The 23,850-nt window shown below is 49.0% G+C and overlaps 1 protein-coding gene across 4 annotated transcripts; it reads left to right on the top strand.

Annotated features, from left to right (window-relative positions):
• The first annotated feature begins 8,372 nt into the window (after nt 1–8,372).
• On the top strand, nt 8,373–23,850 carry LOC100501539 (E3 ubiquitin-protein ligase UPL5). Of its 4 annotated transcripts, XM_023301555.2 has the most exons (4): nt 8,400–10,368; nt 11,461–11,721; nt 11,881–12,044; nt 23,204–23,850. In XM_023301555.2, the coding sequence occupies exons 1-4, from the start codon at nt 8,574–8,576 to the stop codon at nt 23,465–23,467; spliced, it is 2,484 nt and encodes an 827-aa protein (XP_023157323.1). In that variant the 5' UTR covers nt 8,400–8,573; the 3' UTR covers nt 23,468–23,850. The 4 variants fall into 4 exon arrangements, with proteins under 4 accessions (XP_008668545.1, XP_008668546.1, XP_023157323.1 ...); XM_008670323.4 differs by lacking the exon at nt 11,461–11,721 and having other exon boundaries at nt 8,373–10,368; nt 11,752–12,044; XM_008670324.4 differs by lacking the exon at nt 11,461–11,721 and having other exon boundaries at nt 8,384–10,368.

Raw genomic sequence — 23,850 nt, 5'->3', positions numbered from 1 at the left:
ATCACGTTTAGACCCTAGAAAATTTTAATCTCATTTTTGGACCCTTAGCTCGGCGCCATAGGCTATGGAGCCTGCTTGAGACCACATCCGTCATTTGTGGAGGATTCGGGTGAGGAGGTAACCAACGCTTAAAACTCTCATGACTAGTCCTTCCACACAACCAATTAGCGAAAAGAAGATATCGAGGGTCAAATTTATCAGGACCGTCGATTCACTGGAAAAAGAAACACCTCATGTGCTCCTAAAACAATGTAATGAAGCACTATTACACATCTAGTAAATAATAAATTCGAACAAAATTAAGTCATAAGCTACATACGTTAAAACCGCCACAAAGGTAGAAGCAGCGAGCAGCCGTGTCTGGATGTTTGGATTGACATACCCAAGCCAGTCTGCCACAGTCACAGTTAGGCACAGAAAGTTCAGGAGAAACATGAGCATCCTTACTAGATACGTCCGGATATAACTCCCGAGGACGACCTCTCTTCTGCCACAAAGCCTCCCGGTACATGTCTTTCATCTAATAAACGATTATAATTATCACTTGTATCTAATAGGCTTTATAATAGGTTTACACAAACTATCAAATGAAATGTACTCATCATATTAACGATACTATATATATTATGAGCAACATTGGAAATTAATAATCGAAAAAGTACAACCCAATATACAAAACGAATCAGTTAGACATCATACCTTGGTCTACGAAGTGTCGCAACTCGAAATTTTGAATACAACAACTTTTGACGAAGTTTTGAAATGAGAGGCGATGAGCTCTTCTCGGCCAACAGCGAGGCCGGTTTTATATGCCTCCGTAGCTCGACGCCAAGATCTGTGGCGCCGAGCTACGAGGCCACGTCGATGCCGGGTCAGCCCTAGACGCAGGGAGCCGTTAGTGCCATGTCACAGCTCGGCGACATAGTCTATGTCACCGAGCTATGTTAACTCGGCGCCAAGTATCGGATCCAAAATTGCATATAAAATTTTTACGGGTCTAAACGTAAATATTTTTCGAAAACAGGGCTAAAAACAAAAAAATCGGACGGCGTGTTGTTGTGGATCCACATGCTGATGAACACGGTCGTGCAGCAGACGCCGAGGAGCAGCAGGTGCGGCTTCACCGTGTGACGCGCGAGCGCGGCGGCGCACGTACGTTGAGGGCAAGGCGGCGGTGGATGCTGTACCTGTACTGCTCGATGGCGAGCGCGAGGATGAAGCTCCCGAGGACGAGGGAGATGACGTCGAGGATATGCCGAACGCTGGAAAAAGGAACAGGGGCGCCAGGGACGCGACGCCGAGCGTCCACTGCACGGCGTCCGTGATCCACCCACTGCACGCCAGCACCCCGAGCATGTTGCGCGCAGCGGGGTGCCCGCCGAGGCCCCCCGCCGTCGCGCAGACCAGCAGCGCGCACGCCAGCGGGCCCGACGGCCGACGCGACGGCCACGAACCTGTTGGCGAGCACGGGCCTGAGCGCGGAGCAGGAGCGCCCCGCCGCGGGCCTGTCGTCGTGCATGGGCAGGCGGGCAGCAGTGGTGGCCTCGTCACGACCTCCGTCGAGCTCTCCCACTCCCAGCAGGCGCGTCGCGGATACATGGCAGGACAAAACTCGTCACAGGCCAACCGTGCTTACGCTTTGCAGCCGTGCCGAGTTCGATTGCTTGATTCTTTGAAGAGCGAGGTTGGCTGCGTTTATAAGCGAGGGCCGAGGGGAGCACAACTGTTACAAAAACGAAAAGTCATACGGCAGTGAGTTAATCCCGTGCATGTACACGTAGGCGCAATGGCTATATACATAGAGAGAGATATCAAGTGCCCTATAGGGGAACGTTCCAACCATGACGCGTCATCTATGTGCCGTGTGGCCCGTGTCAGCAATGGCGGAGGACAGAATAATAATTAGGTATGACTGAAGAAGAATAAAAAAGAAAAAAAAATGATGCAACACGTAGAACTCGAACTTCCAACCTATTGACTGCAAGTAGTATGTACTTATCACTACACCAAACATTATTTTTAGATATAGCTTTAGCCATAGGTCATAATGGGTGCTCCGCCACTGCGTGTCAGATAGGAGTAGTAATACCTGATAAAGTAAAATGGCTGAGAGCGAAAGCAGAGAATGAATCCCGTATGTGTATTCTATTGGTGTTCTAACATATATATATAGATGGTGAACGGATGCACTCGATTTCAACAAGAGAATCAGAATGAAAAGGTGTCTATTCATGGACTAGTGTCTTCTTGAAGCGGTGCCTATTCTTCCACTAACTTCTTTCGGATTTGGATGAGATCATCACCGTTGGATTACTTCTTAACACCCCCTTGATCGAATCCATTTTGTTGAGATCAACTTAGATTACATAAATTATTCAATTTCTAAACCATTATGACTATTATTATCTTACAAAAATCCTGCGAAAAAATAGATGATATAACATATGTCATATATATGTTGATATTATCTCACTAAAAACTTTATATGATAAAACCTCTAAAGGAAAAAATCATATAAAGAAAATAGTGTTACCTATATTATATCTTAGAAATTGATACTCCACCTAATTCCTGCAAATATTTAAGCCATCTCATATCTATTCCTTAGACATATTTTGAAGACGTGGGATATGGTAATGATTTTGTGAATAAAATCAATAAGATTATTACAAAACTTAGTTTGCAACGCATTTATTTCTCCATTGTTTTGTAATCCATGACGATAAAGTATTTTTGGGGGCAATATGCTTTGTAATATTATTCTTAATATAACATGTCTTCGTCTGAACAACACATGCAGTATTATCTTCAAAGATAACAGTTGGTGAATTAATTGGACCAATACCACACGACTGAGTTATTTGGTTTATCATCCCGCGAAGCCAAATACATTCTTTAGAAGTTTCATATAAGACAATAATTTTAGCATGATTAGTAGAAGTAGCTACCAAAGTTTGTTTAAATGATTTCTAAGAGACAGTTGTTCCACCTTGTAAATATACAAAACTGGTTTGTTATATGGCATTATGGGGTCTGATAAATAACCGCATATATATATCATATTGAAATAGGATACTGGTTTCTACCATGTAAAAAACATATAAAAGACCAAGATCTATTATGCCATTAAGATATCAATATTCGTAATTCTAGACCAATGACGCTTGATAGGGTCTGTATTATATCTCGCAAGAAAGTTCACTGCAAATACAATGTCCAACTGGATATTATTTGCTAGACACATTAGTGCTCCAATGAAAATGAAATATGGAAATTCACATCCTAAAACTTCTTCTTCGTCTTTAGGTAAAAAATGATATTTCTTCGTGTAGAGAGATCTTACGACCATAGGAGTTTTAGATGGATATGCTTTATTCATATTTAAATTTTTTAATACTTTCTGGATATAACCTGATTGATATATAAAAGTTAATGAGGTAAATGCTCAAATTGTGAACCTAACAAAAATTTGGTTTGACCTAAATCTTTCGTCTCAAATTTTATCATTAAATGACGACGTGCTTTATTTATATCACTTTCATTTTCAATGATATTGAGATCATCAACGTACACTGAAATTTTTTGAAATAAAATCTCGGAGCAGATAGAGTCCAAACATAGCGAAGAGATCTCGGTACGCAAGGCGCTTGGCAATACTGGTTGTTGTGACTGTGAGAACGCACGGCACTCCAATGCAACTCGATCAAAGAAAAAGGCCACGCCAAAAGAGAACTATTCAAAAGTCACCCCTGCTTCGTAGTCTCGTAGAGAAGCGGAAAGGGAACCTAAAACAAGAGGACAAACCAAATGGAAGTCTTGTTTAGAGAACTCTACTAGGTAATTTTCAGGTTTGCCTTTTGATTCTTAGATGGAATTGTCTTATTAGACCTGTTTGAAAGTTATGTTATTTAAAGGGATGTTTAGTTTGAGAAATCACTTAATCTAAAAGATGTTGTATCATGAATCTATTCATCAAATTTAGTGGAATAATCACATTCCTCATATTAACACTAACTAACTATCAACAATAAGATAGTGATAGATCAAATCATTCCATTCCACAACCAAACAAAAAAGAGGAATGAGAAGATGATGGACTAGCTCATTCCTCAAACCAAACACCCTATAATTTTTAGGTTGCTTTTTAACTCTCTATTAGAATAATTTGATTGAGTTTTTAGGGGAGATCAATGTACAAAGCTGATAAAAATTGATTCTCTTGTACTAGAATAAGATAGAAGACAATTATTTAATAACTCTCAACTCATAATCTCTACTACACAATATGTTTCTACCGAGGGCATCCACACCCGGCGTCACCGTGCCCCCGCCTTTCTCCCCACACGCGGCGGAATTCGAGCCATCAATGCCCTTCCCCAAACCCCATCCGGCCATCCCGCCTTCAACGACGCCCGAACTCCATCCTCCCCACGTGCGGCGCCTCCGCAACGCCAACGGCGCCCGAGCCCCCGCCACCATGTCCCATTCCCTGCGCCACCATGCCCCCATCAACGACGCCCGAGCCATCCTCGCCCCAATCGACGGCCACCTCCCACGTCTCACTCCCCACGCGCGACAACATTCGAGCCATTGCCACCAATGGCGTCCGAGCCCAAACCCCATCCCCCCTTCAACGCGTCCACACTCCGTGACCCCGCCCCCGCCTCGCGTTGCCCCCGCTCCCCCAGCAGCACGTGATGTTCGTTGTGACTCCCGCCTGTGCGATGACAACATCTGTTTCCCTCCCACGCCCGCACCAGCCCTCGTCGTGCCCACACTACGCATGGAACCAAGCCCACGCCCGCGCATCTAGCCCACGCATGTTGTGACCTTCTTCCTCCACTGCCTCCACAGAGCCTTCTCACCTCCACGCGTCGTTGCGTCAGATTCGTCTGCCGCCAGAGCAAACACTACCCACTCGATTAGCTCTAATATGATGGTAACAAGATGCACCTAGGGCCTGGTAACTGCAACGATCAGCTTATGATCATCTATTGTTTTCATCTTCAAATTTGTCGGCGTTTCGAGACCGGGGGAGTCCCTGGGCCGACGAGTGAAATGTCGCCACGTGCCCCAGCCCAGATGGGTCGGCGCGAGGCCGAGCGCGAAGGGGGGAGGAAGGTGGCCGGAGACGGGCGTGAGAGAGGTGGAAATCCCGCGACCTTCGTGTTAGTCCCGCGCCCAGGTCGGGTGCGCTTGCAGTAGGGGGTTACAAGCGTCCACGTGAGTGAGGGAGCGAGCGGTCTTACGCGAGCGCCTGTCTCGTCCTCGTCCCCGCGCGGCCAACCCTCTGTAAGAGGGCCCTGGTCCTTCCTTTTATAGGCGCAAGGAGAGGATCCAGGTGTACAATGGGGGGTGTAGCAGAGTGCTACGTGTCTAGCGGAGGAGAGCTAGCGCCCTAAGTACATGCCGTCGTGGCAGCCGGAGAGGTTTTGGCACCCGGTTCGTGTGGTGTCGTGGTCGTCGGAGGAGCGCTGGAGCCTGGCGGAAGGACAGCTGTTGGGGCTGTCGAGTCCTTGCTGATGTCCTCTTGCTTCCGTAAGGGGGCTGAGAGCCGCCGTTGTCACAGAGCGTGCGGGGCGCCATCATTGCCTATCTGGCGGAGCGAGCCAGATGGGACGTCGGTCTTGTTCCCCGTAGCCCGAGTCAGCTTGGGGTAGGGTAATGATGGCGCCTCCTGTCGACGTGGTCGGTCTGCGCCCTAGGTTGGGCGATGTGGAGGCTCCTCCGAGGTCGAGGTCGAGTTTGTCTTCCGTGGCCGTGGTCGAGTCCGAGCCCCTGGGTCGGGCGAGGCGGAGACCGTCGGCTGAGGCCAGGGCTGAGTCCGAGCCCTGGGGTCGGGCGAAGCGGAGTTCGTCGTCTTCTGGGGCTGAGCCCAAGTCCGAGCCCTGGGTCGGGCGGAGCGGAGTTCGCCGTCTTCTGGGGCTTAGCCCAAGTCCGAGCCCTGGGTCGGGCGGAGCGGAGTTCGCCGTCTTCAGGGGCTTAGCCCGAGTCCGAGCCCTGGGTCGGGCGGAGCGGAGCTTCCTATGGTGCCTGAGGTCGGGCCTGACTGCCTGTCAGCCTCACTCTGTCAAGTGGCACTGCAGTCGGTGCAGCGCAGGCGACGCTGTCCTTCTGTCAGGTCGGTCAGTGGAGCGGCGAAGTGACTGCGGTCACTTCGGCTCTGTCGATTGAAGGGCGCGCGTCAGGATAAAGGTGTCAGGCCATCTTTGCATTAAATGCTCCTGCGATTTGGTTGGTCGGCGCGATGATTTGGTTAGGGTTGCTTCTTGGCGAAGACAGGGCCTCGGGCAAGCCGGAAGTATGTTCGTCGCTGGAGGGGGGCCTCGAGCGAGACGGAGATCCTCCGGGGTCGGCTGCCCTTGCCCGAGGCTAGGCTCGGGCGAGGCGTGATCTAGTCCCTCGAATGGACCGATCCCTGACTTAATCGCACCCATCAGGCCTTTGCAGCTTTGTGCTGATGGGGGTTACCAGCTGAGAATTAGGAGCCCTGAGGGTACCCCTAATTATGGTCCCCGACAAAATTGCTGCTAAATAGCTAGTTCCCAACTTCCCAGGAAATACCAAAGACTACTTTGTGAGTTCCAAGGATTAGAGTTTTCAGGTAACATAGAACCACTTGAATGAAGGCTTGTAGTGGTGAAGGCAAAAGCTTACCAAAACTATTGGTTGTTTAGAATGCTGAAGCTCTTGCTCAATGAAATCAACCTGCATGCATGAACACATATTAAATGGGATAAAACAATAGGGTAGTCTTGGCCTCATGGCAACGCAAATAAAGGAACTAAAACTTCTCCGCAACAAACTGATTAAAAATTAAATCATTACATGAAACATAACATATCAGAACGATGTCAGATAAAACAAATATGAGAACAGAACAGATCAAGACGATGTCAGATAAAACAAATATGAGGCTTTCCTCTCTATTTTGCTATTTTCTTTCATGACAAAAGTTGCAGGAACCAAAAGCTGTTGCAACAGAAACAAAAGGGGACAAAAAATAACAGAGAAGTTTCAACTGATGGAGCATGCAAACAGGCAAGGTTTCGTGTCGAGTTGTTGGCACTCATAGTTGCATTGCATGTGAAACAAACATCAGTTAAGCTGTGTAAGTTACCTTCTGGCTGTGTGAAATATGCCCTATTGCTGAAAAAACAGGCAAGGCTCGTCAGCATACAACAAGTACATAGTGCACCCAAAGAAAAAATGCATTATGTATTTACCTGTAATAGATGCTTGGCCACCGAGGTTTTCATAGAGCGCCTCGACATAGTCCTTATAAAACACATCGATGCCTATAGAAATTGGTTACATTCAAGAGTGCTTGAACATTACCAATCCTCTCCCTTGCTTCGACTATAAGCGTGGCGACACACGGACCTAGGTTCCGAATAATAAGCAGCACGTGGAGGGACGACTCTTTGGACCTTATCTCGAGCAGTTCCGTCGCAAAGCTGCAGGGAATCGCCGCGAGCACCTTATAAGCACCCAAATTCAGTAATTCCTTGAAGAACGGCCAAATAGGAAGAGGATGGGTGGGAGATGAAAACCTTTATATCGGAGTGGGGGAGATCCGGAGGGCAGTTGGATCAGGGTGACTAGCGACATGCACGGAGGTTGTTGGGAGTCCGGCCGCACAAGGGTTGCATCTCAGACCAACAGGTGCATAGAGGCATGCACAGAGGTTGTTCAGCGGGGAATGGCGCGCGGGGGTGCGGATCGAGGGGGACACGCGAATGGCGGGGTTCGGTGGCGGTTTCGAGGACGACACACGCGGATTCGACAATGGTTTCCGGGAATGGCGTGCGCGCGGCGGATTGTGCCGCGCCCAGTACCGGCTTGTGCGGCGACGGGTGCGGATTTCTGGTGCGGTCGTGGTCGGGCTCGGGGATGGGGATGGCGCGGCCGCGAGGTCGAGGCGTCGCAGATTTCTGGACGTGGCCGCGAGGTCGAGGCTCAGGGCTCGTCGGCGCCCGGGGACAGGGCTTCGACGCTTGGGGACAGGGCGTCAGCGTTTAGGGACGAGGATGGCGGCTGCGGGGTCGGGCTGCAGGGTCGGCGGGGATGGAGGGGTGTTTTTGTAAAATGGTGACGCAGGCGTGTGAGATACTCGGCGGGTTGATTGGAAGAAGAATTGGGGTCTTTTTGTAAAAAAAATGACGCAGAAGGACCGTTGAAAATATTGCTTTAAGTATAGTAGAGAAAAACAAACTATACACAAATGAGGATTTAAACATGATTATTATTTGTTCCAAATCCATATTCACACCATCTAGATGAATGAGTATAAATGGAAACTGTAGCAACGCAGGCTAACTAGTGTAGATATATAAAAAGAGAAGTAATTCCCCTGGATCTTCCCCTAAATTAGTATTTTGAGCGGAAGTGATTCTCTTGTCAAAGCTCAAACCGGAAGAAAGGCCACGCCCAAATAAACATCTCACACTCCCCACCCCACTTCATCGAGCTTCCTCCCCCAAATTCCGGTCCTCCTAAACCCTCGCTCGCTACCTCCTCATCGGCGCGACCCCAATTCCGCCCTCCCCGACCTCGATGAACCCGATCTAAGCATGTCCGCTGCGCTCGCCTGTCTCCGCCGCACCTCCAAGCGCCGCCGAGACGCGCCCGATCATGCCCTCCCCCCATCATCGAAGCAGCCGCTGATGGCCCACGCCGGCGCCGGCGCTGGCGCCGCCGAGTCGTCCTCGTCGGCCTCGGCCTCCGCTTCGGGGGGCGATGGAGCTTCCGCAGCGGCGGCGGCGGCCTCCGCCTCGTCTCCCCCTGCGTCGCCGCGGGAGGTGCACTTCTTCGTGCGCGCCACCGATTCTAGGACCATCGCGATGCACGCGGGGTGTGACGATACTGTCGGCGCCGTGCTTGATCATCTCGGCGCCTGCGGGTATGGCCGCGATTTGCGGCTGCTCTACGCGGGGCGGCAGCTCGCGCCGGAGGCCACCCTCGCCGAGCTCCATCTCCCGCCGGATTCCACACTTCACCTTTTGGCGCGCCTCAGGTCCACCCAGCATCCTCACGCGTGGCAACTCGCGTCGCACATCGCCGGCACCGCCGCCGCCGCCGCCGCCGCCGCGGAGTCCGAGCCGTCCAGGATCCCCGCCGCCGCGTTCTCCCTCGACGAACTCGTCAGGGAGTTCATCCTCCGCGCCCACCGCGCCAACCTGGGGCTTCGCCCCGATCGCGCCTCTACTGACGAAGATCGGTTTGCGGCCGACCACGCCGCTGAGTACGTGGACATCTTCCTCCAGGCGGGCGCCGCCTTAGCGCTGGTTCGCCTCTACCTCTCAAATTCCCCCTTCCGCTCTCACGCCGAGAGTGCCATCAAATGTTTTGTCGCCACGGACCCTTATTCCTTGCCGATGGACTTGCTAGTCGTGACGGCACCAGTGCTGCTTGAATTCTGCCGCTTGCTCTCCTTGGCTGCAGGCAAGAAGGAATTACTATATAGATCATGCCGTCGTACACTTGCCTCAGTTTTATCAACTCGTCCCAGGCTGCCCCCTTCTATGAACTCACCAACCAGATTGATCGAGCAAGTCCTGCCATTCGCCCGTGAAACAGTGGATGTGGTCCTTGATGGACTTGCATCAATGCCAATGATTATATCGCCTAGTGATCTTGATGAGTTCTCAAATTTCCTCAAAGTGATGTGCCAGCAAGCACGCCATTGGATTTCCGGTGAGGGGCCGATGCCCAGTAATCTGTACAGCAGGGAGTCTGAGCATGGCGACACATGGATATGGAGGTTTCACAACATGTCGATGGACATGCTGAAAAGGTTGGATGAGTGCTTGAAGACATTGGAGATGGACCTGTCATTATCATCAGAGAGTGTCGGGGTCATGGAAAGTCAAACCACATGGGCTGCTCGATCACACATCCTGGTCATGTTGACTGAACTCGATTTCATCTCAGCGATTTATGAGGATGTGGGGCACAACCTACAGCTTGTGTTGCTGGCACACAGGGCGCCACTCAATGCTCTTGTCCGTTGTTCCAAGAGAAATGAGCGTCTACATTGGCTCGTGAAGCATAAGAATCTCCTTTGCTTTGAAGCAAGAAGGAATTTAGTCTTCATGATGCTCCCTGAAGGGAAGGATGACTTTGGGGAGCTGCATGAGATGTTAATTGATCGATCACATTTACTTGATGAATCCTTTAATTACATCGCACAGGCGAAACAAACTGAACTTCGTGGTGGGCTGTTTATGGAGTTTAAGAATGAGGAAGCTACAGGTCCTGGCGTTCTAAGGGAATGGTTTTGTTTAGTGTGCCAAGCTCTTTTCAGTTCGAAGCAAGTTCTCTTCTCACCCTGTCCGGAGGATAAACGAAGGTTCTACTTGAACGAAAGTAAGTTTCCTGGGTACTAGTAAACTTACAACTTTCTACCGTATATTTCATGTATCAATCTAGATATTTGAAAACATTATGATAGTCAGAGCTTCGAAAATTTGAACTCATTTATTTCCTATATGACATATATTTCTGACCCGATGGAGTGCTAAACAGTACAGTTTGAGTAGTTTGACATTGCTTGGCTGCTTAATCGCACACATTGTGTGTGTGCTACCTAATACAATCACATGGGAAAAAGCGGCGACTATAAAGTACTCCCTCCGTTTCAAAATAGTAGTCATTTTAGCTCCTGTTTTTTATGTCTATATTCAAATGGATGAAGATGAACCTAGACAAGTGTATAAAACACATATGTTAAGTATTGTATGAACCTAGTAATTTACTAAAACGATTTTTAATTTGGGACGGAGGGAATATATTTTTGGGCTTATAACTTAAATCTGTTTTGTTGAGCTTATCTATCCTGAAAGCTGCCTTATGTGATAAGCCTATGCTTGACCAAAGAGGTAACATAACACTTCTAAGTTCTAATGTAGGAGCCCTTATAGCTTTCATGAAATGAGAAGATTATGATGTAGTTTATATATTTAATCTCTGCCTATATAAATAAAATAACAATACTTATCATAATTATCATGCAATCTTATGTCTTTCTGTATTCTTTTTATTTGATTCTTATTCTTGACTATTATAAAGCGCAAGTTCCTTCGTGCGTCCTTTGGCGCGCGTCCTCCCAGTGTGCCCAGTAAATTCCCGTTCCCACACGCTGAATACAAAAAAATGGGACGCGAGCAGCGAACCGTGTTCGTTAGCAATGGAGCGAACACCCTCAATCACTGCACCACATGTTTGTTTGAGTTATATGTAGGTGAGGTATTATAAATATATATACTAATAATTTGAAAATAAAAAATATAATTGTGTGAATAAATATCTCGTTTAAGCAAGATCTACATATATAATATATAGAAACCATAGCAATGTACAGACAACCAACTAGTTATCCATTATTTGTAAGATAACTGATGGCCACAACGATGTTGCCCCAGTATCCTCTAACCTTTGACAGCTATCTGCATATTGCAGCATCTGCTGTGGATCCACTGCACCTGAAGTACTTCACTTTTGCGGGGCGGATAATTGGATTAGCCTTGATGCATAAAGTACAAGTTGGAGTTGTGATAGACCGTACTCTGTTCTTGCATCTTGCTGGGAGAAGTATTACGTTAGAAGATATTTCTGTTGCAGATCCTGTCAAATATGCAAGCTGTAAAAAAATTCTAGAGATGGATGCTGCTGAAATTGATAATCTATACCTAACATTTTCCCGAGGAGCTCATGAATTAGGTACTGAAAAGATTATTGATCTTTGTCCAGGAGGACAGGATATCAGTGTGAATATTGGGAACAGAGAGCATTACATTGATCTTCTTATTAAGAATATCTTTGTGGACTCTATTTCATCTCAGCTAACCCATTTCACGGATGGATTTGCTGATATACTAGTTAATCCCAAGCGCCGGGAAGAGTTTTTCGAGTGTTTAGATCTAGAAGACTTTGATCGACTGTTAGGGGGGAGCAGCAATGCAATAAATCTGCAAGATTGGAAATCACATACTCAATATAATGGCTACAAAGAAAAGGATCGCCAGATTACCCTGTTCTGGAAGGTGCGCTGTATTATTTGTGTAAATGCATTCAGTCATGGATTATCTTTTTGCTGTACTGCTATACATTTTGACCATTTTCTTTTCACGTGTGCTCAATTTCTCATGGCAACATAGCATTCCTTAGTAAACCCCGTGTTAGATTTTGTTAGAGTATCTGTGTTTTCCTTGTAATGGGCTCTTGTGTAACGGGCTTAGGCCCATTGACTCTATCATAAATACAACACCCAACCCCCAATTAGGGTTAGGGTTTCTATTCTAACATGGTATCAGCTAGGTTTAAACTTCTTTCCCTCCCCACCCCTAGCTGCCATTGTAGCTGCTTGCTATAGTAGCCGCCGGCGCTGCTCCCTTCCCCGTCGGTGTTGCTCCCCTCTGTTGGCATGCCGTCCGCCGCCTCGCCCCTGGCAGGCCGCGCCGGGCCTCTCCTCTGTCGGCGCTGCTACCCTCGGCCGCGCTGCTCCCCCCGCTGGCCCGACGCACGGCGCTTCGCCCCTGGCAGACCGTGCCGGGTTTCTCCCCCGCCGGTGCTGCACCCCCACCCCGTCTGCGCGCCGCCGCCATGGCCAGCCGCGACCTTCCCCCCGTCCACGCGCATGGGGGCCACCGGGGTTCGTCTTCACCGCCGTCGGCGCCCCGGCCTTCGCCGCCAGCGTGCCACCTGCGGCCAGCGCCCCTCCCGCAGTGCCTGCAACCCCTACGGTGGCCGCGCCTATTGCGGCCAGCGAGCCCCTCCCTCCGAGTGCCGCTGCCGCAGGTCGCCTCCACCTCTCCGACGTCCTCTCTGGCGACCCCACCAACGCTGACTCCTTCACCGGTGCTCTCGGCGTCCTTCCTGGCTCGCTCACCTCCCTTACCACCAACAGCGGCGCGTACTTGGTACCTCCCGCGTCCCTCGCTGCCCTCTATGCGGCTTCGCTGCAGGCCGCCGCCACCTGTCGCGCCGAACTTTTGGCTCCGCACTTCCCGTACCTGAGTGCGTGTCCTGGCACCCCCGCCCTGCCTGGGGTCGCGGGGGGTTCGACATCCCACTTCCCGTCTACAGTCACCAGTCGACACTCACCACTACTCAGCGTCCACGTACTATCGATGTCATAGTCGCCCTCGCCGTCGCCCGTCAGCGCGCCCGCACAAAGCCGCCCACGTATGGGAGCAGGAATGTGTGACCGTCGATGCCCTCGAGCGCCAGCTTCTTGGGCCCCCTTATCCGCTCGTTGGTGTCTAGGGTGATGTCTCCTACTCCGTGCACGACGTCGATGATGATGCTCCCGACACGTCGATCATCGTCAGTCTCCATGCTCACGTGGCGGGACTTCCCAGTATTCGCGCTTTGGTCTTCGCCGTCCTCACCCCCGACTCGGCCCAGTACACTCGCTGGCACGATCAAGTTTCAGGTCCTGCTGACCCTCCACTGCTACGCCTCGACGAGACGACGACCACGTCCTCGCCGACGCGGTGGTGTCGACGCACACCTGGTCTCGGATGGACATCGTTGTCCTGACCTAGATCCTCGGCACCCTCACGGTCGAGATGCAGGACGACGTCCACGAGCAGGGAGGGACCGCTCGCCAAGCCTAGGTTGCTATCGAGGCCAAGTTCCTCGGGAACCGCCAGGTCCAGATTCTCCACCTGAACACAACTTTCTGCTAGCTTGCCCAAGGGGTTCTCTCCGTCACTAAGTACTGTCCGCGAATGAAGACTGTGGGTCCGTGGCCGACTCACTCCGTGACCTTGGCTCCCTGGTCATGGATGAGACGCTCGTTCTCAACCTCTTGCGCGGGCTCAGTCGCTACGCGCACCTGCGGGCCATCCTCACGCAGATCACCCCGTTCCCGTCCTTTGCTCGTGTTTGTGATGATCTCCTACTCGAGGAACTCATGACTGTGGCCGCCACCACCACCGACACCACGACAACTCTCTACAGCGCGAACCCTGGAGAGCAGGCCCCATGTGTCCCTACTCCTGCCTCGGGGGGGGGGGGTGCCCCCTCGCCAGAGCGCCCCTCTGCCGCCCCCGCTCGATTATCATCTCCGGCGGTGGTCATCGTTGTCGCCAGGGCGGTCGTGGTCGCGGCGGTGGCCCGGTGGTCCACCTGTGGATCGGGGCCCTGGCCGTCCTTCTACAACCTGTGGACTGGCTCCATCTCCATGTAGCCTGGACCACCTACGGACCCTCCTGGGCCACACCTGGTCGCCCCTCCGCCTACCTTCTATGCTACTCCACCCTCGTTGGCGCTTCCGGCAACCCCGACACCTCCTCGCCTCCAGCCGGATCTCCTGCCCCCACCGCCCACCTCCCCTCTGCACTCGTGGGGCCCTTGGGGTGATGGATGGGACACAGTCTCTTGCTGGGTCCTTCAGCACGATGACTCTCGCTCCGCCCACTTCGTTCTCGGATTGGGTGGTTGACTTCAGTGCTTCCTACCACACCACCCCTGATGTCGTTACTTTATCCACCACTCACCCTTGGTCCTTCCCGGTCCCTTTCGCCTCAGAAATGTTCTTGTTGCCCCCAACACCATTCAGAGTCTTCTTTCTGTTCGTCAATTTACCACTGACAACTCTTGCTCTATGGAGTTTGACCCCTTTGGCTTGTCTGTGAAGGATCTTGCTACCAGGACCCTTCTCGCGCGCTGTGACAGCTCCGGGCTACTCTACACCCTTCGCATGCCTGCTGCCTCATCCTCGACCTCCAACCCACATGCGCTGACCGCTGCTACCTCGTCCATCACTTGGCATCGCCGCCTTGGCCATCCCGGGTGTGATGTGATGTTGAAGTTGTCTAGCAGTTCTGTCATCTCTTGTAATCGGGGTTCTTTTGATCACTTGTGTCATGCCTGTTAGTTAGGTAGACATGTGAGACTTCCTTTTTCTTCCTTCTCTTCTAGTTAGTAGAAGGCCATCCCCTATACTCAACGTTTCTGGAAACAAATATTATCTGCTCATTTTGGATTACTACTCTCATTACTTATCGACTTTTCTCTTGCGTTTGAAGTATGATATGTTCCCCCACCCTTTCTCACTTCTTCGCTTGGGTTTCCATTCAGTCTGGACGCACCGTTCGGGCTGTCCAGTGTGACAACAGGAAGGAGTTTGACAACTCCATGTCCCATTTAGAGATGTCAATGGGGACCCGATACTTGCCAACCCATGGGGAATTCCTCTATTAGGGTACGGGTATGAGACGAAAATTGTCCCCATGGGTATGGATATGGGACAAAATCTTCACCCATTGGGTAAACGGGTATGAGTTTGGGAAGCAATAATCCGAACCCGATTACCCATGGGTATTTAATACGTGTACACCTGTCGTGTTTGTATGAATGAGTTGAGGCTAAGCCGGCCACCAAGCCCAACACGACAGCGCACCAGGCCCCAGGTCCTATCCCAACAAGGCTACTAGCAGACTAGTAAAAAGCAAAACCCTAAAATAATCAGCTATATGCTATGCCCTGCCCAAACGACGGTGATGACCATGGATTCTCAGGCGCCAACGAACTCAGATGGTGACCAAGAAAGGTGAGAAAACTCCATTTCTTCTATCGGTCCCGAAGTACTTATGTATTTTCTGATAGATGGATGAATGGATCATGGTTCATGGATGAGTGCTTGTTGATGTAGTGATGTCTGAAATCTAGATTGTTTGTGCTACATGTTAGTACCTAGTTATCCCTTAATTGGGGATGGGGACCCATTGGGGACCCGAAACCCGAATGGGGATGGGTATGGGATGAGTTTTGTACCCATGATGGGTATGGGGATGGATCAAACATGATGGGGATGAGGATGGATATGGGGATGGATCAAACATGATGGGGATGGGTATGGGATGCTATAACCCGGTGGGGAATTCCCCATTGACATCTCTAGTCCCATTCCTTCTTCCTCTTGGCTTCGACCTCTCCTGCTCTCTCACCCGAGTCGTCATCTCCCCGTGGTGCGCTCGCCGACCTCAACTGGCGCCGCGCCATGGAGGAGTATGAGGCCCTGCTGTCGAACCATACCTGGGACCTAGTGCCACGCCCCTCCGGCGCCAATGTGGTCAGTAAATGGATCTTCAAGCACAAGCTAAAGGCGGATGGCTCTCTGGATCGGTACAAGGCTTGCTGGGTCCTACGAGGTTTCACCCAACGTCCCGGGGTGGAATATGACGAGACCTTCGGCCCTGTGGTGAAGCCTGGCACCATCCGAACCGTTCTGACTTTGGCTCTCTCACGAGCCTGGCCGATGCATCAGCTCGATGTCAAGAATGCCTTCCCCCATGGCACCTGACAGAGACGGTGTACTGTTCTCAGTCGGTGGGCTTTGTGGACCCGGCTCACCCCGACATGGTCTGCAACCTCAACGGGCCCCTCTACGGTCTCAAGCAGGCTCCACGCGCCTAGTACAGTCGCTTCGCCACCTTCTTGCTCTCATAGGACTTTGTCGAGGCCAAGGCAGACACCTCTCTGTTCATCTTCCGTTGTGGCATGAATACTGCCTACCTCCTCTACGTCGACGACATGTCCTCACGGCCTCCTCCCCCGACCTCTTGCATCGCGTCATCTCCTCTCTCCAGCAGGAGTTCGCCATGAAGGACCTAGGTGAGCTGCACCAGTTCCTAGGGATCACCTTCGAGCGTAGGCCCCAGGGCCTGTTCCTCCCCCAGCGATAGTATACCATCGACATCCTCGAGCGAGCTAGCATGGTTGATTGTAAGCCCTGCTCGACTCCGGTGGACACTCAGGGCAAGGTCTCCACCGATGTTGGCTCTTCGATGGCTGATTTGACCAACTATCGTAGTCTTGCCGGGGCTCTGCAGTACCTCGTCTTCACCCGCCCCGACATCGCCTACTCCATCTAGCATGTGTGCCTTCATATGCACACCCCGCGAGAGCCACATCTCACCGCTATGAATTGGATCCTTCGGCAACTCCGAGGCACCACCGACTTCAGCCTTCTTTGTCGATCCGCGACCATCGACCTCGCCGTCTACACCGATGCCGATTGGGGTGGTTGTCTCGATACCTGTCGGATCACTTCTGGTTACGCTGTTTTCCTTGGCGACAACCTCGTCTCCTGGTCTTCAAAGCGACAACCCTCGTCTCCCGCTTCATCGAGGCTAAGTACCGCGCTGTGGTCAACGGCGTCGCCGAGGCGGTGAGCTTCGTCAGCTGCTCCAGGAACTACATAGTTCGCTGATGCGGAGCACCCTTGTCTGTTGTGACATCGTCAGCGCCATGTACCTCTCCACCAACCCCGTCCAGCATCAGTGCACGAAGCATGTCAAGCTCAACCTCCACTTCATTCGCGAGCGGGTTGCCATCGGAAATGTGCGGGTTCTTCATGTCCCGACCACTTCTCAGATTGCTGACATCTTCACCAAGTGTGGCGGAACCGCCCGAATTATTCCAGCTTAAGTGCCTAAGTCACGCCTTAGAGGCAGCAACACACTTAAATCGGAATAACCCGTCAGTCCCTGAGATCTGGTCTGATAAAGCCACTTCCCCGGGATCAAATACCACTAGCTCACTCGATGGTGAGTCACAGAGAGAATACAATAAAGCACAGAACTACAATTTAAGTACTGGAGTTATTACATAAATCAGAGTTTTAGATGACAGGGAACAAGTTCATAAATAAAGTGCAGCAGATGATGGATAACGTCGAATGCTGAGGAATAGGGCAAAGCCTGGCCCATTACCCCTCCTGCTCCTCTCCTGCCGGAGCAGCATCCCACTCGATCGTCCAACCCGGTGGTAGGGTGGAAGGCCAAGTCACACCATCAACCATGTCCTGTAGCGTACCTGCAAAAGTTGTGCCACAAGCAAGGCTGAGTATACTAATACTCAGCTAGACTTACCCGGTGTGAGGAGTCTACTCCTCTACCTCTAGACCAAGAAACTGTTTGGCTGAGGGGTTTGGTTTGCTAAAAGCACTAGCTGAGTCTAAAATCAATTTTAGCTTTTCCAATTCTAACATTATTAATTTAGCTAAGTTTGCTTCTTCTAAGCATACATGGTAGTAATCATTTAGTACAATCAACATGTTATCTCAAGTAAACATCGTTCCACTTTTTACTCAATGCAGTACAAGGGGTCAAGCAGTCTCATTAGCTGCGAGAAGCAGACGATTCGAATCGAGTTTTATCCTTGTAAGGTAAACCTAAACACATGACATGTAGGGGACCGTCCCCATCGATTCCCCATTCGCGGCCAGGACTCACCGCCTTGGCATACAATGCTCCACTGACCCCGGCTGCCGCCGTGCAGTGACCGCACTTGTACCCACCATAGCTAGCATGGGAGACCTAGTCTCAGGACGAGTGAGGGGTAAAGTCTGCGCCCGGCTTCACTCAGGTACTAGGTTTACCGGTTACCATATTTCCCGACATGTGTTTAGTACTTTCAAACACTTGACTCAGGTATCCACACATTAATCCTTAATTCCATTTCCGTCTCATGGACAAGACATACATCCTGGTTCCAGTCCATAGACCATCATAGATCCCGTTATCAAGATGAATACAATCAATTCCTGACCTCGCGCGAGTGCTGGAAAAATCACTCGACATATACTGAGATCCTAATTAGCAAAGCAGTTACTCGACCTATCATACTAGTATCCATCTCAAAAAGGAATACTGAGTTCATGCAACTAAGGGTTTCAAGCAACTCCTACACTTAAGTGCACATTACAAGCCTACAAACATTAAGTGTAGTAAAGTAGCATATATAAATTGGTTATGCATAAAACCGGGGCTTGCCTTCAAATGCTGGAGCTGCAGGGAGATCCTCTGTGGCAGGCTCGGGAGCTGGCTCCTGGTCTTCCTCGTGGACAGCTCCTTGCTCGGCAATGAGCACGTACTCTCCGTTAGCGAGGTTGCAATCTAATGAATGCAATGAGTGAGATATATGTATGCTATGATATGCAATGTAGTAGTAATTAATTTGATAAAGTAAAGTTTAATCTTACTATGGAAATTCTAGTGGTATACTTAGCCATTTTAGGGTCAAGTATGGTTAAGTTTCAAGTGGTCAGGTTATTGGGGTATCCCACTGGTTTTCTTTTAGTGTCTTAGTGAAAGTTTATTATGATTCTTGCTGAATTCATTGGGAGTGAGATTCATTGTTCTTACTAATTCTCTCTTTTCCCTTTTTTTCTATTATGCCTTTTAAATTGGGTTTGAACTACAACATAGCTTTATAACTTTCCAAAAAATTTGTAAAAATTACAGTAGTGTCTCACTGATGTATAACTCTCAGTCTCAAAAATTGAGGCTTAAAATGTTAAGCGTTCACTCTGTACAAAAATATGAAGTTTTAGGGCAGAGGGGGTGCTTTGAACTACAACTCTATTCTAACAGTGGATTATTCCCTAAGGTTTATTTTTGCTGGTATTTAGGTGCTATAATATGACTTTGTACCAAGTTTTAGCCACTGATACTTATTTGTTATTTTACTGTGATTTTCTAAAGTTCTTGGCCATAGGGGTGCTTCCTACTACCACTATACTTGAAAAATGTCAAACAACAGATTTCTAATTTTTTCTATCTTCTTCTTTGTGCAAGAGTAATTATTCTAGAATTTGGCAACTTTTTGCTTAGGGGAAAGGGTGGTAGAAATTCTTGGAATATATGGCCCTTTTTCATGGGGTAGGGTGTAGTGTGTGTTACCTTACATTTTTAATTGGGTTTCATATTTTTCTCTGGTGGTTTACTTCATAAGTATTTGGGTAAAAATTTGTTTGCCCGCTGTTGCACAATTTTAGGTTTTCTCATGATTTAATTAAAACATGGGCCAATTTCAAGTTTTAATTGTTCAACTCACTTATTGTGATGGGTTGGGGTGTTGATTATTTTTGGAGTGGTGTTCTAGCAGTTAGAATTCTACTGAAATTTTCTTATCATTTTTGCAATGGTCCTTATTTTTTAATCATGGTTTCCCTTGATTTCTTAGTGCCTAATAAAACAATTAACCTTGGATTAGCTCTGTACTAGGGTTCTCTGCATTTTTCCTATGTTCTTTATCACTTAGGCATTCTAGGAAAAATTTGTTCATCCTCTGGTTATTATTTTCCATTGCCTTTCTTATTTTTCTAAGTTTTGGACAGAAATGGTTTTTAATGAACATTCTTGGGTTATTCTTGTATAATGGGGTGCTCAGTATTTTTAAACAGTGTGTATGTGGGGTATGTGTGTCTACAAATTTTCTTGAGCCTAGTATAGAAATATTTCTATTTTTCTCTGTATTAATAAGGTTTAGGCATTTTCCTAATTTAAATCAAAACTCTAAAAAATATTGCAGAAACCATGGGGTTTACTATTTTTGCTGGATAGTCTATAATATGTAGGTTCTAGCAAAATTGGTTTGACCAAATTTGGTTGAATATAACACAAGTTATGAATTTTCCAAGTTCTCTGCTCATTTGAAATGAATAAACATAAATGGTTAAAGGAAAAAGACTTTGCATCGGTGTCCCTGGGCTTATTCCTATCTGAGTTGTTTAAACCGTGCCCCTGAAGAAATATTCACATGAGTCTTTGACTTAGCACTTAATCCCCTAGCTTTTTATCCCCTCTAACCCGCGCTCCTCCCTCGCCTGAACAGTGACCGAAGAAGAAAAAGCGGTGGCGCGGCTTATCGACGACGGTAGAGGTCCGACGAAGGGTCTGGTGAGGTTCGGGGGTCTCTGGCGATCACGCCGAGGTGCGGATCGTCGACGGTGGTGATCGGAGACGGGCTGGCCGCGTGCGCAGGCGGTCGGGCTCGCCGGCGGTGCGTGCTCCGGCCTTCTCACGACGGTAGAGTCAAATTAAAGTGCTCGGGGAGCTTCAGTGAAGGTTAGCGGTGATGTGGGTGCAAGGAATTGGAGAGTGGCTCACCGTGTGACCTGGTCTACGCGCGGTGGCGATCGACCGAAGTCTGGTGAGGTCGTGCTCGCTTCTCCGGTGAGGCAATGCCTCGACTCAAGCTTGGGAAAGCTTCTCCGCCTCTCGGGGAAGCCATCCAGGGGCTAGGGCGAGGCTAGAGGTCGTCGGGAAGGGCTGGCCACGACGGGCGGCGCAGAACTCGCCAGAGCTAAGGACTGGGCCGGGACAGTGAGGGGCAAGCGCGGAGTGAAGTGTTGCGCGTCCGGGGGTGGCTTTTAAAGGCGCGGGCGCGGTGTACGGGCGGCGTGGACCGGAGCGGGCGTGCAGGCGCGTACGGCTCGGCGTGGGTGCGCGGGCTGGCGTGCACCGGGCATGTCAGCCGCGGTCGAACACGTGGCATGGTTTCTTCTGCTTTTGTTCTAACGCCGATAGGGCGTAGATCTTTGCGAATTTGGGCAAGATCGCCGTGTAGGATTTGTTCCCCCGACTGAGCTCTGTCGTTTGTGTGTGGAAGTCGTGTGGTTTTGGGCTATGGACAGGGAGTTGTCGAAAGTTCCTATATCAATGGGAAATGCCCTACCTTTGAGTGCGGTTTGAACTATTGATTTACGTAATTGGAAGTAACCAATTAGGTTTACGACGAAACCTAGAAATCGATCACTGATCCAATTTGACTACCTCTACGGGATAGACCTCAACAGAAAACTGTTGAGTAACGGCGTCGCCAAAACGCCAGTGTCTCACGGCCGAGTCCCGAGAAAATCTGCGCCAAGGTCGTGTCAAACGTTTGAGAAAATTTCTCAAACTTCGCCAGGGTGTGTTCAAGGTAGTTTGGCGCCACTTTGGTATTTGGACTTTGTGGTTTCAAGTTTTGAAAAACAGAGAACACAGCTGATCTTTGAGAAGGGGTCGAAATTCTGATTTCTGAATTTCAGAATTTTCCATAGGGGCATTACTTCATGGGCTGTTTTGAGGATTTGAAAAATTCAAATGACCAATCTTCCTTACTACATTTTGTAGGTTATTTAATGTACTAAAACTTTGTTAATTGGTTTATACCAAAATTTGGTATTTTTCCCAAGTCTTTTCTTAATTTCCCTTCTGTGCTCAAATGGCCAATTTGAGTGGTGTTAGGGTTTTGGATACTTTTCTCACTTAAGGTGCATGATGTGCTTAGTGTATGATTCTTGAGCTGAAAAAGATCTTGCTTAGGCTTTTAATCCTTTGAGTTTGGTGTTTCTTGCATCATTGGAGCCACATGTGATAATGGTCACAAGTTGGGGTACTGGGGGAAAACCCTAAGTAACACTGGGGTGTTACACCATGGGCCTCCTTACCTCGGTGTTTGAGGAGTTTCGATCCAGTCTCAACATCTACCGTGGCTAGAGTTTCGACTGCGGGAGGATGCTAGAGTATCTGTATTTTCCTTGTAATGGGCTCTTGTGTAACAGGTTTAGACCCATCGACTCTATCATAAATACAGCACCCAACCCCAGTTAGGGTTAGAGTTTCTATTCTAACAGATTTTGCTGAAAATGCCAATCATTTCTGTCTGTGTATGTGGTACATGTACCAGAGCTGTGGTCAGAATCATAATACAGCATTATTCACTTATATAATACATAGTTATGATTTTTTGGTACATGCTGGCTGTAGAGAATTATGTGCTTTGAAGTATGGGTATTTTGTTCACTACGCTCTTCTAAGTTGGCCTTTTGTGCCCCCCCCCCCCCCCCCCCCAAGTGTGTTCTCATAGCAGTCCATGAATTTAGTTTGTTATTATATATAGCTACCTTCCAACACATGTCACAACCATTATGTCTTGGTGTATGTTTAATGTGGTCTTATTTTTTTGTTGTCCTGATTATCACAACTTTAAAACACAGTGAACTTGCAGCATGTGTATGGAGCCATTTTGTAACTTTAGTTTTGTCCCCTCGTAACCATCGTTGTTGATTCTTCTTCAATTTAGATGAGAAAGACGAAACACCTTTTGTCTAGTTATTGCGGATTCATCTTGGTTGGAGCTTCCATCAACAGGAGCCAGGACCTGGTGCTGTTACCTGATATGGACCAGTGTTTATATATTGGACTGTGACGTGTTGTGATAAAAGTAACAACCTGTTGTGCTGCTTTAGTATTGTTTGAGGCACGGTTATGAAACAAAAGAACGAAAAGATGTCCCTTATTACCTTGCATGCATATCAGTTTATAAATCCAGCTGAAATCTATATCTTTCTTATGTAGAAGCTCTATTATGTAGTGGCAACTAGTTTTGTGCACGCCTGAATACGTATCTGTTGACACTGCAGGCTGTGGAGCGCATGTCAATCGAGAGACAGAGGCAGCTCCTCTTCTTCTGGACTTCGGTGAAGTATTTACCATCAGACGGGTTTTGTGGACTGAGCTCCAAACTTTTTATTTACAAGACATCAGATTCGCCCGACCGGCTCCCATCATCGCAGACCTGCTTCTACCGGCTCTGCCTCCCTCCTTACACATCCTTGAAAATGATGGAAAACCAGCTGCAGAAGATCACAGAAGAGCATGTGAGCTGCAGCTTCGGTACATGGTAGTTGCTGCTGTCATGGATTCTGAACCGGTATATTCTGTACATACGGTAGGCTAGCGACACCCTGCTGCCTCATTGAATCTGTTCCTAGGGCTTGAGGTAATAGGCTTTCTTTCTTCTTTTGTATGTATCCTGGGTTTAGTGTTCCGAGACTTCTATTTAACCTAATGCAGAAGGAATTGATAGAAAGCAGGTTCCTTTTGTTTTCTAAAGAGGTGTGAGTGTGACGCTGTGTAGTCCAGCCGGTGGCAGTAATGTAATAACATGTGCATGTAGCTGCATTGTGCTGAGTGCTGACACTCCGATTACCGGTGAACGGGATGGTGGGCTATTCTAGTTGATCCGTTACCAAACCAAAGCATGGCATTGTTTGTTCTTCCTTCTCTA

The sequence above is a fragment of the Zea mays genome, chromosome 2 (genome assembly GCF_902167145.1).
Source record: "Zea mays cultivar B73 chromosome 2, Zm-B73-REFERENCE-NAM-5.0, whole genome shotgun sequence".
In the NCBI taxonomy this organism is placed as follows: domain Eukaryota; kingdom Viridiplantae; phylum Streptophyta; class Magnoliopsida; order Poales; family Poaceae; genus Zea; species Zea mays.
The sequence above is the reverse complement of the archived record's forward strand: the minus strand, read 5'-3'. Positions and strand labels throughout refer to the sequence as shown.

Coding starts and splice junctions, on each gene's coding strand:
- LOC100501539 (NM_001196238.1), top strand. CDS start 8,574: ATGTCCGCTGCGCTCGCCTGTCTCCGCCGCACCTCCAAGCGCCGCCGA. Junction 10,369..11,460: donor AAGGTTCTACTTGAACGAAA/GTAAGTTTCCTG, acceptor TGCATATTGCAG/CATCTGCTGTGGATCCACTG. Junction 12,045..23,203: donor AGATTACCCTGTTCTGGAAG/GTGCGCTGTATT, acceptor TTGACACTGCAG/GCTGTGGAGCGCATGTCAAT.